Source organism: Varanus komodoensis, unplaced genomic scaffold, assembly GCF_004798865.1.
Source record: "Varanus komodoensis strain SLA01 unplaced genomic scaffold, ASM479886v1 scaffold2, whole genome shotgun sequence".
Classification (NCBI taxonomy): domain Eukaryota; kingdom Metazoa; phylum Chordata; class Lepidosauria; order Squamata; family Varanidae; genus Varanus; species Varanus komodoensis.
Window position 1 is genome coordinate 9436501 of NW_025335568.1, and position 20073 is coordinate 9456573.

Genomic DNA, 20073 nt, shown 5'->3' on the forward strand with positions numbered 1-20073 from the left:
CAAAAGGAAACCAAAGATGAGAAAAAAAGATTTACATCCCTTTGTCAGCAAGATCTTGATCTTTTAAAAATTTCTGCCTTTAATGCCCATGGGGATGTATATTTTGCATTTTGTCCCGAGCTTCTATGGACTCTGGAAAGTGCAAACAATCCCCGCTCCTTTTTTTTGGGAAGAGATTAGGGTCTTTAACAGCTAGCTGTCAAATCATTCAGTCCCTTTAAAAAGGGCTTTTTGAGTGGGTACTGCAAGTTCTGGTCTGGGGTACTGCAGGTTCTGGCCAGTTTCAAATAAAAATCCTTTTTTAAAAAAAGAGCCAGAGTTTTGACAGCTAGCTGTCAAAGATATCAAACTCCCTTATTCCTTTTAAAATAAGGGAGGATTGTACATTTGTACTTTTCAAACTCCTATAGATTTGGAGCAAAGTGCAGAATGTGTACATCAAGGTTTTTGCAGCAAAAGGGCATAAGTCAGGTATTGCTCCACCCAGGCTTCAGATACCCACAGTTACACAACTGTAATTGATTGTGAGTGTGTAACTGCAGTTAGAAAAGTAAATAAATTTTAAAAGCACTGGTTGTGTACACCTTTACCCCCAGAATAAAAAAGCTGGGCAGCCAGAGGATGCATGATTTGTGTGAGCTACTTCTAGGATAAACTGATAAAAGATGTGTCAAGTAGGTACAGGGTGATAGGCTTGTGTAACATGAATATTAACTTCATTTGTGCTTACTGTGTGTTTCTGGGTCCAATTTAAAGGGCTGATATCAGCCTTTAAAACCTTAAGTGAGGGCCAGTTTATTTGAAGGACTGCTTCGCCAATATACGCCTGTACTCCCAAGATCATTATTAGTGGCCTTGCTTAGGTGTTTGCTTGCCAAAGTAATTAGGCTGGCAGGCACAAGGAATAACCTTTTCAGTAGGCCCCTGCCTGCTATTTGCCATGGCCCATCATTGTTGGCCTTCAAACAGGCCCTAGAGCAGTGATGGTGAACCTGTGGCACGCGTGCGACAGCAGGCACGTAGAGCCCTCTCTGTTGGCACGCGAGCCAAGTAGCCCCAGCATCACCCCAGCAGCCATGCACATATTCGGAAAGAGTAACCACACCAGGTGACAATGTCACTCATTAGCCTCTTGTGTTGAATAGGTGGCCAGAGGCAGGTGCAACCGCTGTGGCGGGTGCGCCAGGAAGGGAGTGGGCGAGCAGCGAGTGGGTGTGCCGAGCGCTGGCGGTGATGTGCTCCTCCTGCTTCCTCCTCCTCCTCCTCCTGGCCCACAGCATGTGAGCGGCTGCCCAAGCCACCCTCCTAGTGCAGTGGCAAGACCCTACTGATTCGGTTGCTACAGGTGCAGCCAGGAACCTGCGTGCCCACCTGCCCCCGCGCCTTCCCCCTCGCCAGGCTCCCGTGCCGGTGGCCGCGGGAGAGTGGGGAAGCTGGGCGAAGGGAGTGAGCGACGGGGTTGAGGCAGCAGAGCAGCAGCTGGAGCGAGGAGGAGGAGGAGAGAGAGGGCGCCTGGGATTGATATGGTGCTTCCTGGGGAGGGAGGCCAAAATGAGGAAAGGTGGAGGCTGGTACTGCTGCAAAGTGAGAGGAATGGGTGCGTGGCGGGGACCCTCCTCCCCACCCGACTCCACTTGCCAAGGCTTGGCAGCGCTGTGGGGGTGCCTTGAGGAAGATCCCAATGGAAGCACAGAAGGGATCAGTGATAGCCTCTCCTCACCTTTAGTTTAGGTTTCTCTCCTCCTCATTCTGCCCCTCCGGTAAACTTTCAAGCGCTGCCAAAGCTTTTCTGGCATTCCCGGTGGCTGGTTTGGGGGCGAGGAGGGAGGGAGGGAGGGAATGCGCACACCCGGGCGCAAGCAAGCCCAGCGTCCCCCTGACTTGGGGGCACTGAATGTGAACATGGCTCCTCTCTGTTGCTGTTTTTTTCTTTTAAGACAAAAAATGTTAATGTATGAGTTTTTTTTTCTAAACTTAAAACCTCAACATTCAGTTTTTATTGCAGTGTTGGCGCTTTGTGATAAATAAGTGGGTTGTGGGTTGCGGTTTGGTCACTTGGTCTCTAAAATGTTCACAATCACTGCCCTAGAGTCATATTTATTTACCTTGTCCTGTAGCTGACTAATGACTACATTGGGTGCCATTATATATATTGTTACCTGAATGTCATTGTTTTTATTGCTGTTATGTTTTGTGACTTTACATCTTTTATACAACCTTGAGAGAGCTTTCCCTAAAAGACAACAGTATCATTCTACAGTTGCATTGTACAAATGCCAGTGGAGATAGTGGAACTCTACCAAATCTTTCTGTTGCACAGGATTTATGTACAACCAGTTGCACAATGAGTTGTGCAAGCATAACTAGGTGGAATCTCCTCTTGCACATAGTTCAGAACCTAGTTTCTGTTAGTACAATGTCATTTCCACTAACAGAAAGATACTTGGATACTACTTTGAATTATTACGTTGTAAAATAAAATACTATTTACAAGATTTTGTTGTAAATAAAACATATTTTATTAATAGGGCAATTAAAGATAATTAGAACACAGTGAATTTACTATTTTTAAATAGTGAAAGTTGCATTGCTTAAATTATAAACAGATGAACTTGTTTATAGTGCAGTCTCTGTTCTTTCAGGTGGCTTTTCCACAGTACTCCTTGTGCGCACACATGGTGGTGTCCGGTGTGCATTGAAACGAATGTATGTGAACAATGTGCCTGACCTCAATATTTGCAAAAGAGAAATAACAATAATGGTAAGTTAAATTGTTACACTGTTAATATATTTTTATTGAAAGCATGCATCAAACCATCTCTGACTTATGGTGACCCTGTGTATGAATGCCTCCCAGATGTCCTATTCATGCCATCCCTTCTCAGCTCTTGTCAATAAAGCATGCATGAGCTAGTGATTTAGTGTAAAATCTCAGTGAGTTAACATCATTTGGGTTACTTTGAAAGACACATGTGATAGGGCAGTATGTTAGCATGTGGGAAAAATACACTTTGAAATAGTGTTTTTACTGGTGAATGGAACACATAATTCCCAATACTAGAGCAGTTCTTCAATGTATTATTTTTGTCTAAAAAGAGATTCAAACATGTTTTTTGATGTGGGTGCTGAGAGAGCTTTCTAAGAGTATGTGTCAATTCTTCAAGCTGTGTTATTGTAATAAAAAAAGAGTTCTTGGTGCATCAAAATAGTCATACGCAGCACACAGATTACTCTTGTTTTTCATTTTAGTGTGTTACTGTAGAAACAATTTGTCAGTTTTTTTCAGATTTTGGACTTACCTTCAATTCCATCCTGTAATGTGAGGCTCAGCTTAATTTTTTAATCCCTTGTTCAATTATTTCTCTATTTTTTCTTCCTCTGTCTGTCTCAGTGCACGCACGTTCCATTGTATTTAACAGTTATTCCTTCTCCTCAGGGAATTGTGGTTCTGAGTGTGAGGAAGAAATCTCTTACAAATTTACTACTGGCCTCAAAATGTAATCCACAGGATTTTGTTTGGAAGAGAAAAGTCATAACTGTTGAACTAACATAGAACTGATAAAAGTTCTTATTGTAAAAATTCTCACTGTTTTGCAGCGTCTCCTTCCCCAGTCCATCTTTCTATTCAGAAAACGCTAAACACAAATGTAGTACTGGACCATCTTAGGTCAAGCATTTACCCACTTGAGGCTCTTTATCTGCTTTTTGAGAACCAGTTATCTCAGGGTTTGACAAACTGAAGAGAGTTAACTTACTCTGTGAATTTTCAAAGAAGAAAGTCAAGATGATCACAAGCAGCAAATGTTCTTTGGATGTGGCATGCTTATCTAAGTAATTCATTCCATTGGTGGTTCTCATTGTTCTTTCGTGATTTTCTCTACTACTTTTTTTCTAAAGTTGTAAAGCTTTTCTTTACACTTGAATGTGTTTTATTTTTCAGAAAGAGCTGTCTGGACACAAGAACATTGTAGGTTATCTGGATTGTGCTGTCAATTCTGTTAGTGATAATGTATGGGAGGTGCTGATCTTAATGGAATATTGTCGTGGTAAGTAAACTATTGTCTTTAAAAATATAAATAGTTGTTGAACATGCAGTGTCTCAGGCAAGACTAACAGTCCTGCAAATAAAGTTCCAGGGGTGACAGGGCTACTCACTTCCTTTTTTACTTGTCAAAGCTCCTGTACTTCGTTGCTTCCGGAAGAGAGGAGAAAGGAGGTGTAACAGCAACTTATTTATGTATAACATTTCCCCTCCCCCCATTCATACTCTCCTGTGTTTCCCATAGTGCTGTCTTAATGGTGATTATTTCTTACTTTTCACACAGCTGTCAAATAGTGGACCTGGAGCTGTGATATGGAGGCTGCAGGAAGTGTTACCTTCTAATGTGTTGTCATAAATTGTTATGTCCTGTTTTTTCAGGGAATTCCCATTCAAGAGCCTGATCAGGCTGATATCTGATTAACTTTATTACTATTGTAGCTTCAGATGCTTTTGGACCATTCCCTGGGACATGTTTTCCCAATGTGAATGAGCTGGTAGTTCTGTAATACTACAGGATGGAATGAGGCCTCTCTAAAGGAATCTGGACTATACCTTGCTTTAGTAATTTTGGTATTCTACCTAACTTAAAATGGACAATGTTTTCCATTAGTTTTCATTGAAGAAAGAGTTCAGAGAGTGCACAGTTCTGTTCAGCCGTTCAAACATGAAGGACATTTATTACAACTTTAAATTCCAATAGTTTTTTAATTGTTTCTAATGTCCTGTGAATAAATACAGTTAAAAAGTAAAAAAACCTATTACCCAGTGTAAACCATCCTTTCTCCTGTTCCTAAAATTTTTAGATTTAAGCTCCTTGTGGCTGGTACTTGATTTCTTGTACTTTGTAAATTTCCACACATAATGATAGCCCAAAATAATTATAATATTTTATTGTCTCCCTTAATTGGCATATGGCTTCTGTCATGCTCTGTAAAAGAAATGACTATCATCAGTGCAGGTAGGAGCTTGCAGAGGTTTCTGTGCTGCCAGGCTAAACCTTGCTAATCAAAACCGCTTTGCAAAAAGCAGAAAGACCTTTATTCGGAATTTGAAAAACAGTCACGACACACTATTTTCACTATGGCTTGTTAACTCCTGATGAGTTATGGTGTGTGCCTGATGCCGTTTTGAATATACAGCCTCAGTGCAAAGGTTCCCATGCCATTGAGAACTGGGCCTCATGGGTTATTTGAGAGTTGAACAAATAATCCTACAAAATGTGTGTGAACCAGGTCATTGTGCACAGAATAAGCCAATCAAATATTAATAGTTTGATTCTTAGTTTGAATTGGAGTGTTAAGAAGATTAAATTTCTTCTTTGAAATTAGTGTGATAATAGTTCCAGTTCACATATAATTGACACCCCATGAGCTGTTTAAGTCATGGGTTTTCAGAGCTCTGCAAGAATGTCTGTGCAATGCAGCTTCTCACCTGCTTGCTGCTTCTGGTTTACATTTGGTTTTTTAAATAACCCAGGAAGCCCCATGTTGGAACCTAGAACTCTGGGTTGTTGATTGACAACCCAGAGTTTAAATTCCTGTTGTGTCGATAGGCTGAAAATCTGGATTGTTTGTCTTGCAACAATCTGGATTGTTCCAGGTTTGGTTATTGCACCAAACATTTCAGGAATGCAGATTTCCTGGACTGTTTGAGTAACTGGATGCAAAATGGAAGGTAGGAGGCAATGTACTGTAGTTTCATGCAGCTGCCATAATGAATGGTTAAAAAAGTGAATTGCCATTACATCAGTGGGCTTGGCATTTTCACCTGCCTCATTCCACCCACCACCTTAGAGTCCAGTAAAGTCTGCTGCATGAAGATAAGTGCTTGAAGAGAGATTGCGTAGCATCAAAACTTTATAAGGAGCTTGCAGAAAGATTGGTATTCTTTGCCTTCCCAATTGAGAAATAAGGAGGAACTATGAGAATAGAGGAAGGCTACCACAAGTGAAGGATGTGGTTGCCAGCCTGTTCTTGTAGGCTAATAGTGGAGAACCCTCCTGTTGAATTGTGATTTATTTATGATTCTGTATTGTGTTCTGTTCTTGCTGCTATATGATTCTTGGTGCTGGATTAGTTTAGTTTAATTGTGTGTATTGACATTTCTGTTGTACAATATTTCTTATATTTGCCAAGATTACTTATAGTTGTTCCTTTTTATTTTAAAAATATTGTTATATTTCTGTTTAAACATTGTAACTTATATTTACTGTTCATTTGCATTATTTTTATGTTTCTCTTTCGTAGCTGGACAGGTAGTGAATCAAATGAACCAGAGACTGCAGACAGGCTTTACTGAGCCCGAAGTGCTGAGGATATTTTGTGATGCCTGTGAAGCCGTTGCTAGGCTACATCAATGCAAAACTCCCATTGTTCATAGAGATTTGAAGGTGAGAGGAGCTATTGAGTAGAATTCTTGCTGCTGTTGGCTATGAATGGGCATTCCCTTATTTGGTGCTTTTCTTCCTAACCATGACAATGCTAAGTTTGAATCAGCTTTATATACAACTACCCTTCTTTTCAAAACCGCTTAACACATTTGAACACTTTTAAAGCAAACATGTTTGTGGTAAAGGGCTAGGGATCGCTTGTTGACATGATGGATCCCAGCATTCTCTTCTGTTCTGAAAAGACCAGCTGGTTCCCCTTGTTTATCAGAATTTGTGAGATGTGCAGGGAAAGGAAACAGGTAGCACATTTTTTTTGCCTTGATTGCATTCTCAGCTAGCTATCTAGCAGAACTTGAGTGGTGAATGTGCAGCTATTCCTGGACCTTGAGAAAAGTATACTGGAACCCAGAAGGGCTTACTGTGACTAGTTTGCTTGGCACTTTGAGGATAGAGTCACTGTTGTTCTGGACATATGGTCTTTGGAATTGTATCACTATTGGGTTTGGTTTCATGGAATCAGTTTCACTTACTGCTGTCTTGAGGATGTGGTTGCTAGATACTTGGTGAGATCTGACCAAGTGCTTCAAATATTGCCCATCATGGTTCCTTACATAAAGTTGAAAGAGACTGGCTAGTAGTTTCAAGATGCTGTTTTATGCCTTTTAAAGGGAGGGATTGGTAATAGCCACTTTGAAGAGACAGAGAATAGCTGAATCTGGAAGATTGTGACAACTATTTCCTGGATGCAAATATCCCTTTGTTGGGTAAGTTGGTTGAGATGGTGGCGGGAGTCCAATTTTGAGTGCTGTTGGAGGAAACTGACTGTCTAAAGCCTTTTCAATCTGAGTTTAGGTGACAGTGTGGCACTGGAACAGCTTTGTTCACCCTTCTGTGGCAGAGTCAGGGAGTTTGACCCTGCAGATTCTTTATCACTTAGCAACTTTAGATATGATCAAACATGGAGATTTGTAGCACTAGTTCTGTAGATTGGGGTTGGGGCCCATGGTAATAATAGTGGACGCCAACCTTACTTGCAGGGCTGATTTCAGAGGTACGTAGTATTGAGGTTTTCTTTTCAGTCGCACTGGTAATTGAGTTGTGGGATTTCTGTCTTGTCTCCCATGCTTTTTTAATATCTATATGAAGCTGCTCGGTGAGTTCATCTGGGGCAGAGGTCGGCAGCCTGTGGCTCCGGAGCCGCACGTGGCTCTTGAACCCCTCTGCTGTGGCTCCGTGATCTACTCGAGGCTCCACTCAGGAACACAGTGCTAGCTAGTTAAGTTAATCGTTACATTCCTCTGCTGAACCAGCTTCCTGCAGGCTCTCATGTTACGCAAAACGCTGCTGAAAGGATTCTGTTTGTCCCAGTGTATTCTCCTTCATCTGAATGTTAAAAGCTGTGCTTGGGACCTGTCACAGTTCACAGCACTTGACTGTTTATCTGCTAATCAGTCACTAAACACACCTACATCTCTGGCACAGCCGCAGATCTGCTGATCTGTGTGGACCTGCACTGATATACTGAGCCCCCCCCCCCCCCCCCGGTAGGCCAACCATGGATAAATCGAAGAAAAGTTTCTGAAGAAAACCAAACGTTTAATGGTATGTGGGTAGATTCATTTGCTTTTACTGCTGATGAACTTATGGGGTTTGCTGTTTAATGCATGCAGCCCTTTAGCTCTGGCTTTGATTCTTCAGGAAGCAGTTCTCCTATTCAAAATATATGAAAGGAGTCCTACTAGTTTATAATGTAAGATTAAAAATAACAGTTTTTAGTGACTGAGCAAGAGCTGCAGCTAAATCATAATGAAGATATACATAGCATTAAGGTAAAAAAAAGATATATGCAGTGTTATCTTCGTTTTAGATGTCAAAAGGGTTTTGCGGCTCCCTGTATTTTCTTTTGTGTGGGATACGGGTCCAAATGGCTCTTTGAGTGTTAAAGGTTGCCAACCCCTGATCTAGGGGTATGAACTGAAGGGTTATCAGCATGCTGATAATGCCCAGCTCTATTTCTTGATGTAACTGGAATCAGGTAAAGCTGTAGAAGTGCCATGTTAGGTGTCCCATGTGCACACTGGGGCCGCATTAGAGTGCCCAATGCCTAAAGAAGGCCAGATTTTAAACCAAAATGTAGCCTGTATACACCTTTCTCTGTATACAACCATTGGAAAAAATGCACTATGCAGCTATAAAAGAGAGGACCTTCTCTGTGGTGGTGTACCAGCTTTGGAATGCCCTCCTGAGGAAAAGAAGATTGACATTTGGCACTGACTCTGTATTCTGATTGGCACTAAATCTTTAAATGCTCCAGTTTGTCCAGCCATCCTGAAATTTTTAAGTTGATTTTATTTGCCATTTTACAGCTGTTAATACTGTGTAATTTTTATAGATAATATTTTATGAGATGCACACTGTCCTGGGATTGCCCTGGTGATGGAGTAATATGCAGCATACAATATGCACTGTCTGCAAAGGGTGGAGATAGGTTGGTCATACGATAATGATTTACTTTTGCTTTAAAAAAGGAAGTAATTTGGTATTTCTCAATAACAGATATGCAGTACTTATGGGAATGGTAGGGTATTTTGCTGGGTTTTATCTTTGCATAGGAGTAGAGGCAAGGGTCAAAATATTGTCACCCTGACTTCTGTGGGCAGGAAAGTATTTGAGGCTCCATATTTGAGGGGCAAAAAGGTTTGTTTTTATCCAGTTTGCTATTGCCACTTCTACCATTGCCAGCTGTATTTTCCTGTAAATTTGGAAGAGGAAGTTCAGATAGCCTTGTTGGTGCTACTCTGCCCAGGAAACAGAAGTGTTGTAGCAGCTGTATGCATAGAGCTTCCTTTTAGGCTTTAAAAGGTGCTGACCTTTAAGGCTAAGGAGTGCAGTTTGAAAGAGCCAAGTATAGAGAGCTCAAATAACTATTTTTCTGAATGGTATATGGGCATGGGCAGGTTGTGGGAGGATAAGTGAATGAATTTCCATAATAACTTAGCAGTGGTGGGGTCCCTTTTTTTTTGTCAAGGGCTGCATTATTTTAGGAAAATCTGTTAGGATCTGTATGCTGGAGTTGGATAGGGATGAAGGCAGTAGTGAACAATGCCAGAGCCAAAATGGGGTAGGGAGCATCTCTTTTCTTTTGCTCCGTCTTCCTGTTTTTCTTTCCTCCTTTCCACACTGCATGATGCAGCAAGAGGAGCATATTACTCATGTCAGTGTTTTGAGCTGATAATTTACAAAGGGCTTTTGAAATTAGGCCAAGGGCCTTGGGTTTCCACCCCTGGCTTAAAAGAGCTCAAACTCTGCTTGAGGCACCAAGTAAAGTTTTGGAGATTTGCCTGTGTGGAATGGTGGCACTCTGTGTGCAAAACATACAGATTAATGCAAATATTTTGGTAGGCCACTTGATTTAGAGCCTTTAATCATATTGTATAAAATCTATATGTATAAGCATTATCATAAATATATAAATCTTTGGAGAATGTAATTAAGTTTGATCTTCCGCATTGTTGCTGAACAGTGAATTCTTACAGTATCATTAATCTGTCAACTAGAGAATTACATAAGTGAACACTGACTTCCTGGAAAATTGGGAGTGTTTGATTTTTGTATATGTTTTAAATGGTCTGTCTGTCTTTTTCTCCCTCCCTCCCTCCTTTCTCTCTTTCTTTCTTAGGTTGAGAACATCTTATTGAATGACAGTGGGAACTATGTCCTGTGTGACTTTGGCAGTGCCACTAATAAGTTCCTTAATCCTCAGAAAGATGGAGTTAATGTGGTTGAAGAGGAAATTAAAAAGTAAGTTGCATTTCGTGAGGCAATTATTTAACACTAATTTTCTGACAATCCTAGAATTCTTTCTAAACTAATAAGAATATATGTTTTAAAAGCTTAGCAATTTCAAAAACTGATTTTACAGCTGATTTTACTGAAATTTATGATATGGAGAAATGTTCCATTTTTCACATGGAGAGATTTCTTCATCTGGATGAGTCGGTGTCCTGATTTCAGTTCAAGTTCAGTTCAAGCAGGATAAATATGTATTTCCATGAGTTTGGAAGCTTCTTTTCTTTCATATATGTATCATCCTGGTATTTGTTTTTGCAGTCTCTCTTTACATGGGCCCAGTCTAGGCAGGAAGATTAGTTTGATCTTTTACTGTAAGGCATTGAAACTCACTAAACATTATTAATTGAAACCACTTCTTCCAAGTAGATAAGTTTTCAGGAGCCAAATTTTAGTTTTGGGTGGAGCCAAAGGCAAAGTGAGAGATACTTCAGATATAAAAAATACAAACATATTTTAATTTAAATCTCTGTCAGGAGCTCAGTCTTGGAAGAGGTATTTCAGCCTTTTAGAATGGGAGAAACTTCACAAAAGATCAGTGGTTTGGGCCATGGGAAGGACACATGATGATCTGGAACCTCTGGGGGGATTAATTTGGTCCATGGACCTGAAGTTCGGCACTCATTCTTTATTATTTGTCATTGATTTGTATATGTTCAGTTACTAGAGGGGCTGTTTGGATGATGCTATGGTTGTATCTTTGCAGGATTCTAATGAGGGTTTACCAGATCCCAAGGGCACTTCTAAAGGGAAAGCAAAAAAACAGAATCATCTAAAAGTGCCAAGATACCTGCCTTTGATTCCTCCGTATTTCTCTCTAAAGTCAATGCTTGGTCAAACAAAAGATGGTGACTGGTTGGACATAGGACTGGAGGAAGAGAGAAGCGGAGTTGCATTCTGATAATTTCCTGTGTTCTTGAAAGCTATGTTTACCTTAGATGTGTGGGCTTTTGCACAGGGTTCCAATAAGCCAAATTTCAGAGGATTGCAGTTTTCCTACAGCCTGTTACCAATAAAGTACCTTTTCTCTCATCTTTAGATTAGATTTTTATTGGAAGCTAGTGGGTAGCTAAAAATACAATTGCAGTTTTTAAAAAGGGTCTTCTAACTGCTTAGTTTCATACTGTACAAGCTAAAGCATATAATAAAAAACATCATGACACTGACACAGTTGCTCATGCCCTCCAATCGAGACATTTCCTCTGGGATCTGCTACATGCCAAGCACTTAAAATGGCTTCTGTTACCATATAAAGACAAGTCAGAAATGTCACAATATGATTTTTCTGTCTGTTTAATAAATCCCTGCAGTGGGGGATCTCCAGGTTTCACCTGCAGGGACACACACCGCTCCAGTTTCTCCATACATTACTTCTTTCATCAAAAATGCCGGTCTGTGGCACTGTGAGTGTTCATTGCCAATCAGAAATAGCTCAGGCATCCTGGTTGCCACTAGAAAGAGTACAAAGTATAAACTGATTCCAAGTAAGATGGATCCCCCTTGCTGTGAATCACTAGATGTCGCAGAACATGATATATTCTTGAGAGGATAGATACTATCATGATGAAAGCCTATTTGATTAGATGAAGAGGAACCTGGGCTCGCTCACATTTTATTTATTTATTTATTAAAACATTTTTATGCCGCCCCATTCGCCGAAGCCTCGGGGCGGCTTACAACATAGATAAAACAAGTTAAAATCCATATAAAATAATCTTAATTAAAACTCACATTATAAAATAAGCCGCCCTGGCCAGATAAAATTCAATTGTATTTAGCATTTAAAATGTTGCTTAAATAAAAAGGTCTTAGCCTGGCGCCGAAAAACAAATAACGACGGCGCCAGGCGGACCTCTCTGGGGAGCGCATTCCATAACTTAGGCGCCACCGCTGAGAAAGCCCTTCTCCGAGTAGCCACCCTCCTAATTTCTCTCACGGAGGGCTCCCGGAGAAGGGCCTCTCCCGCCGATCTCAGGGGGCGACTGGGCAAATATGGATGTAAGCGCTCCTTCAGGTAACCAGGACCCAAGCCGTTTAGGGCTTTATAGGTCATTACCAACACCTTGAATTGGGCCCGGACTTCAATGGGGAGCCAGTGAAGCTGACGGAGAACTGGTGTCATGTGAACATAACGTCCAGTCCCCGTCAGCAGCCTGGCAGCTCTATTCTGAACCAATTGAAGTATCCGGACCGTCTTCAAGGGTAGCCCCACGTAGAGCGCGTTACAGGAGTCAAGACGGGAAGTCACCAGCGCATGAGTCACTGTTGCAAGGCAGTCGTACTCCAGGTAGGGGCGCAGCTGATGAATCAGCCGAAGCTGGAGGAAAGCGCTCCTCGCCGCTGTTGTCACCTGAGCTTCAAGTGAAAGCTCCGGGTCGAGGAGCACTCCCAAGCTGCGGACCTTGTCCCTAGGAGGGAGTGCAACCCCATTCAGGACAAGGTTCAGGTCACCTTCTCTGAAGCCCGAACCGCCAACCAACAGGACCTCCGTCTTGTCTGGATTGAGCTTCAGTTTATTGGCCCTCATCCAGCCCATTACCTCGGCCAGGCACCGGTTCAGTACCGCCACTGCCTCACCTGGATTGGTGGAAAACGAGAGGTAGAGCTGGGTATCATCAGCATACTGATGGGTCCGCAGCCCACACCTCCTGATGACCTCTCCCAGCGGTTTCATGTAGATATTGAACAGTAAAGGGGACAAAATGGAACCCTGCGGTACCCCATGGCAAAGCTGCCATGGCGCAGAGCCATAGTCCCCCAACACCACCTTCTGGAATCGGTCGTTGAGATAGGAGCGGAACCACCGCAAAGCGGTGCCTCCGACCCCCAATCCCGCCAGCCTATCCAGAAGGATACCATGGTCGATGGTATCGAAAGCCGCTGAGAGGTCCAGGAGAACCAACAGGGACGCACTCCCCCTGTCCTTCTCCCTGCACAGGTCATCGTACAGGGCGACCAAGGCAGATTCAGTACCGTACCCGGGTCTGAAGCCGGACTGAAATGGGTCCAGATAATCAGTTTCATCCAAGAGTGCTTGGAGTTGTCCCGCCACCACTCGCTCTAACACCTTGCCCAGAAACGGGATGTTGGCCACTGGTCTATAGTTAGCGGCCATCCCTGGATCCAGTGACGCCTTCTTCAGGACCGGTCGGACTACCGCCTCCTTTAAAGGAGCAGGCACCCGACCCTCCCTCAGAGAAGCGTTAACCACTTCCAAGATCCAGGTTCCAATCCCGTGCTTGGAATCATCACCTTGAAGCATCAGCTTCTCTGTTTCTCCAGTGTGCAGAGAAAACCCTTTTAGTAGCATTCAAAGCACTTGGAATACACAAGTAGATTTTGACCAATGAGGAAATGCTCAATGTAGTATTTAATGCAAACTGTGGTTGTGGATCTCTAGAAGTGGATCTGTTCAATTCCTCTCACAATCCCAAATGTAAGGTTTAACTCCCTTAAAACTACTGAGAGAGCTTTGGCTATTAGGTGGTAGAGAAATGTAATAAATCTGAAATGAAGCTCCTTAGATACTTCAGGGTTCCTAGCATCTGGGAGGGTTCCTAGCATCAAGCAAGGACACTGAGGATACCCTAGCATTCCCAAGGCACTTCTGTGTCTTACCATCAGTTTCCTTTACTAGTTAGGGTTTTACAGCAAGTCAAGGCAGAAAGAAATCCTAGAATAGTAGAGTAGATCATGCTGCTAGTTCATTATGGTCCACTGATTCCTAGTTTTTGGCAAGTGATTCCTCCCTTTGTCTTGACACCTACTGTATCAGGGGCTAATACTATATCTGGATCTAGGTGAGCTGCACAGAGTCTGAGTGGCTTGCTTTCCAATTTCTAACTACCCAAAGGGAGGGCATTGACATTCTGCTTTCTCTCAGAAGTAAAAGTCTAGGCAAAGTCCGGTCACTTAATCCTTACTTTGCTATTGATTGGGTGGAGAGACATTATCCATTCTGCAATGCCTTCTTTGCTTTGAATGGGAAAAGACCCTTCACAATGAAGATCCAGTGTTCCATTCTTGCTACTTGGAATAAAGTATGCATTTTTGTATTTATATTCCAATTATTTGCTCCTAGATATACTACATTATCGTACAGAGCCCCTGAAATGATAAACCTTTATGGAGGAAAGCAAATTACTACCAAGGCAGATATCTGGGTAAGGAAAACTGGATAATTTTGCTATAGTTAGTAAGAAGTTACCAAAGAAGATCATTGGACAGATGTCATGAAGTTGGGTGCAGACTTAATCATACGTAGGAGTAAATGCATTGTAATCAACAAGACTTAAGTCACACTGATTTCAGTGGGTTTTCTCAGAAATATAACTATAATTCTAAAGTCTAGCAGATATGAATCTTGAATTCAACCAAACATATTGTAAAATATATAATTTGACTTAATAGAAAATATAATACTTCCTAATTGACTTCACTTCTCTGTTCCAGTAACTAAATTCATTGAAAGTGATCCAATATTTCTGTAGATTACTTAAGATGAAAACACTCCTAGGAATTCTGTCATATGTTTGTAATGCAAAAAGTTAAGCATATCATCTGTAGAGCTCCTTATGCTTAAACATGGCAAAAAATGCTTATTAGGAGAGTTTTTGTAGTGAGTGAGCAGTGCAACCAGATTTGAGACAATTTGTCTCAATAAAATGGTATAAACCAGGTTACTTGAAGTTACAGGTTGAAGTTCGTCATTGCTGTCAGCAAGTGCTAAATAAAATGACTCAATTATCGAGATTAACATGGAAAAAACCCTACAACAAAAACATTTTAATAGTTGTGCCATTACTTATATTTATTTAGTAACCTTTTGCTAATTTATTTGAATTCTGTGATGATGAAAATATTGTTGAAATGCTGTAGTCTTAGGTTTAAGTTGCTATGGTGAGATACTTTTTATGCAGTTTTGTTGGTGGTACCTTTCTCTCTAAAATATGCTTAATTTCATAGGCCCTTGGCTGTTTGCTATACAAGCTTTGTTTCTTCACACTTCCTTTTGGTGAGAGCCAGGTTGCCATTTGTGATGGAAGCTTTACCATCCCAGACAATTCACGCTATTCCCATGGCATGCATGGCTTGATAAGTAAGTAAACTTTCAAACTAAACTTTCTGTATGAGTGTGCTGGACCAAAACATACAATCTTGGAGTTTGGAGATTTCATGGCATAAAACTTCACTTAGTACATAAATAGCAATACTGTGTCTGTCTTAAGCAAAGTCAAAGCAGTTCTGGGACACAAAGAAAACTATGCATGAATTGAGATAGTACTTGGGGAAATTTAGGATGCAGTCTTCTGGTCTTCAAGAAGTCATTCTAGGAGGCCTGGGATCTTAGGAGCTCTCATTCTAGGGCTAGAAAGAAAGTAGCAGGGGGCTGGGGTCCAGCCTTGGAGAAGGAGAACTGACTTTGCAGTCCTTTTTGCAACTGTAGGAAGGTCTGCAGTTGGTACTTTTCTGGAGCACAGGACAGAAAGGAAGGTATACGAAAGGGCTGTGCTGTGTAAGAGCCAAAACCCTCTTGTTCTCCTAACGTGAGACTGGAATGGGGGAAAAAATTACATCAGCCCAAAACCTGGATTATTTTATATCACTTCTGGTGGAAAAGCACACAGGAAAAGGCAGCGCCTTTACTTTACTTTCTCCGTATCCTATGTTTAGTGTAGGACTAATAGGTTTCTTACCAACCTAGTATGAAAGCATGCAAATGTGAGTAGATAAATAGGTACCACTTTGGTGGGAAGGCAACAGTGTTCTGTGCACCTTGGCATTTAGTCATGCCAGCAACGTGACCACAAAAACTGTCTGCGGGCAAACACTGGCTCCCTCAGCCAAGAAACGGAGATGAGCACTATCCCCTAGAGTCGGACACGACTGAACTTAGTGTCGTGGGCAAACTTTACCATTACTTTTAATGGAGTTGAATTATTTATTTGGGGTAAAAGTACAGTCATTTTTTATTATACAGCACCTGAGTATTACATTCATTAATAGTCCTCAGAACTTTATGCTTCCAAAATAACTAGGATTTCTTACAGTGCTGGGAAGAGAAACTGAAATGTATCAGTATTTCTTGGGATGAAAAAATGGTTGTGGTCAGAATGGGGCAAAAATAAAACAGTTTTCACCATTTTTAAATTTGAAATGTTCAGATTTGCTAGTTAGGATTCATTTTACTGAGCAATTTTTATTTAGGACTCCTTTTACTGAGAACCTTTCATTATTTGTATTAATACTATTTTACAGCTATCTCTTAAATGTTCTCTCATTGATAAAAATACATTCTTAATACAAAGAAGAAGTGATTTTGTCCTTTCTATCACATTTTGGAGAGCAATGATATGGCAGGCTGTTTTGGATTTTTAGTGTGCCTCATCAGATGACATGATCAATAAGGCAAAAGCCAGTGCATAAGACATAATGAGATCAGATTTCAGTATACAATTGGAAAGTCACAAGAAATTGTTGCCCTAGTTCCAAATGGGAATACTCTGTTCACTGTTTGTTCTTCAGTTCAGGCCTATTGTGGAGTTTTTCCATGTGGGAGGAAGGAAAGAACAGCTGTTGATTGTTAAATAGTGACATATAATAGAGCAAGGAGGAGAGTGTGATAGCTTTGTGATGTACAGATCCTCACATTCTAGTATACTCTCTCTAAAGCTGGGATAGGAAACTTTAGCGAGCTCAGGGGTCACTTTCAGCTGTCACAAGTGCTGTGGTCCTGCTGCTGTGCCACTGAAATGGATGGTGGCGGCAAAATCAGTGTTTCGCTGTCAAGTTTCTGCATACTGTTTTCAAATGAAGTTGGACCTTTTTAACCCTCCAAGGAGGGTTAAGTAAAATTAGGGCCAAACTGCAGGTCAGGGTAGTGGGCTTTGCTACAGGTGCTATACATTTCAGCAGTGGGGGATTGTGCCTAAGAACAGGGGACTTCAATTAAATCGGCACAGTCCATAAGAACCCTGGTTCCTTTTTAAATCTTGCCTCTAATTCCCCTCCACTTCCCTGGCAGAAGTTAGTTATTTCTGTAGAAAATAGTGGTAAAACCATGACTCTGGTTGTAACCGGGTACCAATGGTTTCTCCTCTTTCCCCACAGAAGTCTGTATACAGTATAACCCCGTGAAGTCGTGGTTCAGTGTTCAGGGCTTCAGTCTTTTGCAGGATTTTTCTCTGAGCGAGTCCGAGCCAATCTCCTTGTGAGTAATCTGGCACCTCTCCATGCGGTGGATTACTCGCAAGGAGATTGTTTCCTCTGAGTTTGGACTCGCTTGGAGAAAACGATCTCTGCATGTGCCCGCCTCTGCCCCTGCCTTGCCACATGTGCCTGCCCCCTGGCCCACCCACACTGCCTTGGCGGCCAGTGCCCATCGCCAGCACCAAATTTGTGGTTTTTCACAATTCGCGGGTGCTTTAGGAACGTAACCTCCACAAATTTTGGGGGATTACTGTATTGGCATTCAGTGTGCACTGACCATCGTTTTGTTTTGTTTTGATCCTTTTACAAACGTCTGTGTACTTGGTGAGCCTGCAATTTATGTAGAAACAGCTATTTTATTTTTGGTGGCACTGTTTATCCTCCATTTGCTTTTAGATGAAATTACTCTAAAGTCTCAAATGTTTGAAATATTAGCATGCTGACCAGTGCACATAAGGAGGGTTTTCAGCATTTCCGGAAGATAAATGGAGTTGAGCTGTGAAAAATATATTTGGAAAACTTGCTTCATTGAGCAGCCACCAAAATTATATCTCTGATTGCCATCTAAATGGAACAAAGGAGGTGGTGTTGGGTTGTCTGAGGATAATGCAACAGAGGGAAGATGGTCTTTGGGGTATGAGGGGCTCAGTTAGTTTTAGGGTCTGGTTGATTAAAACCAGTACCTTGAATTGGGCCTGAAAGACATTCTGGAGTCAGCTCAGTTGCAGAAGTGCTGTACATTCTCCAAAGGCATATTAGGATTGTTCGTCATTGCTAGCCACTGCTATAATCTCAGCTTTGATTTAGGAATAGTTGAATAGTAAGTAAAATGGTAACCAGGAGAAGCTAAAGCCAATACCTTATATTTTACCTTGCACCCGGATGAAGGGCTGTCAGCAGTTTAACTAAACAATTATACTGTTGAATGCCCAGTAACCCGTATTCTCTGGGTGATGTCCCTAGAAAACACAAAATGCAACAATAAACAAAAATACCACATAATAAAACATAGGTAAAACCTATAGTACTAAAAGTACAAGGATCTAATATTGCTAATAATAGCTCTTAAAATGCTGGAGAGAATAAAATGGCCTTTACCTGATGCTGAAAAGATTATAGCCTAGATTCCAGAAAAGCCTTTCTGGGGAAGCTTTCCACAGATGGAGTGTTACTTCTCAAAAGGCCCTCTCTCTTGTAGCCGCTTGCCTTACCTCATTTGATAGAAGCACATGCAGGATTGCCTCAGATGATGACTTTAATGTCTGGGTAAGTAAATATGGAAGGAAACATTCAAATAATCTGGCCCCAAATTCTGTAGGGTTTTAAAGGCACTTTGAATTGGGTCCTGTACTGGCAGCCTGAAATGGACTGACAGACAGTGAAAAGACGAAGTTCAAGCATAATATGATTATGTTTGCTGGTTCCTGTGAGCAATCTAGCTGTCCCGTCTCTAACTTGCTGAAGTTTCTGGTCTGTTTTCAAAGGCAATCCCACAGGTAACACATTTCAGTAATCCATATGGTGGTACCAGAATGTGAATAACTGTTACAAAGCTATTTCTGTTAGGTAGGGTAAGGCTAAGCTGTTAAAAAGGGATTGCATGGTACCATTTTGGCCATCTGAGTGCCTAGTGATAATGATGGATTTAAGCACACATCCAAACTATAAACTGAGCAGAACCGGACAGATGAAGTGCATGCACAGAAATACCTCCCACTAGATTAGATTGAATCTGTTATTGGTCCTGTTGCAGTTTCTCATTACCCTGGCCAGGTTCTGTTTCAAAACACCCACTGTCTCACCTGCATTCAGTGAAAGGGAGAGATGATAATATTGGTGATATCTTTGCCCAAATAGTTGCATAACTTTTCCCAGTTGTTTAATGTAGATGTTAAAAAGCACTGAGGATATAAAGTAGGGTTGCAAGGGACCCATATCACAACTGCTGTGTAGCAGAACAGTAATCTATCAGCACCACATTCTGGTGCCATCAAAATAGGAGTGGAATGATTAGAGTAATGGTCCTGTGGCCCAATATAGCCAAAGTACGCAAATACTATGTATTGAAAGCTGCTGAGAAGTCCAGAAAGACCAACAGGTTTGCACTACCCCATACTCTCTCCTTCTCCACAGTACAAGTCATCCCACAGGTTAACTCAGGCAGTTTCCATTCCAAGTCAAGGCCTGAAACTGGTTTGAAATAGATCTTGAAAATCTGTGTCAATGAAAAGAGCCTGGAACTGATTAGTAACCACTTGTTTGAATATTCTGTCCAGGAAAACAGTATTTTTGACCAGTGTATAGTTGCTTTTTTCCTTCTGGGTACAACTTATGCTTCCTCAAGAGTGGTCTGATTCTACCTTTTTGAAAGAGGCCAGTGTTGCCTCCTCCAAAAGAGGAATTTATAACCTCTTGTGGCCCCTCCCTTCTGGATGTAATAAGCTAAGAGGGGCAAAGTGAATGCATACATGTGGCTGGCCCAGCACGAGCAAGTGCATTTTCCACATTTTCAGTCCTTAACTGAAGTCCATCTAATACACCTGTCACAGGGCTTAGTCCTTTGTTTATTTATTTATTTGGATAT

At 41.5% G+C, this 20073-nt stretch overlaps 1 protein-coding gene across 2 annotated transcripts in view; it reads left to right on the top strand.

The window, feature by feature from the left end:
- Positions 1-20073, top strand: part of BMP2K (BMP2 inducible kinase) — a 69603-nt gene that overhangs the window by 13870 nt on the left and 35660 nt on the right. For both annotated transcript variants that reach the window (XM_044429011.1, XM_044429012.1), the window contains exons 2-7: positions 2643-2761; positions 3941-4046; positions 6289-6431; positions 10111-10232; positions 14362-14443; positions 15246-15378. In XM_044429011.1, the coding sequence (XP_044284946.1) occupies positions 2643-2761; positions 3941-4046; positions 6289-6431; positions 10111-10232; positions 14362-14443; positions 15246-15378 (705 nt within the window). The remainder of the gene's footprint in view (positions 1-2642; positions 2762-3940; positions 4047-6288; positions 6432-10110; positions 10233-14361; positions 14444-15245; positions 15379-20073) is intronic.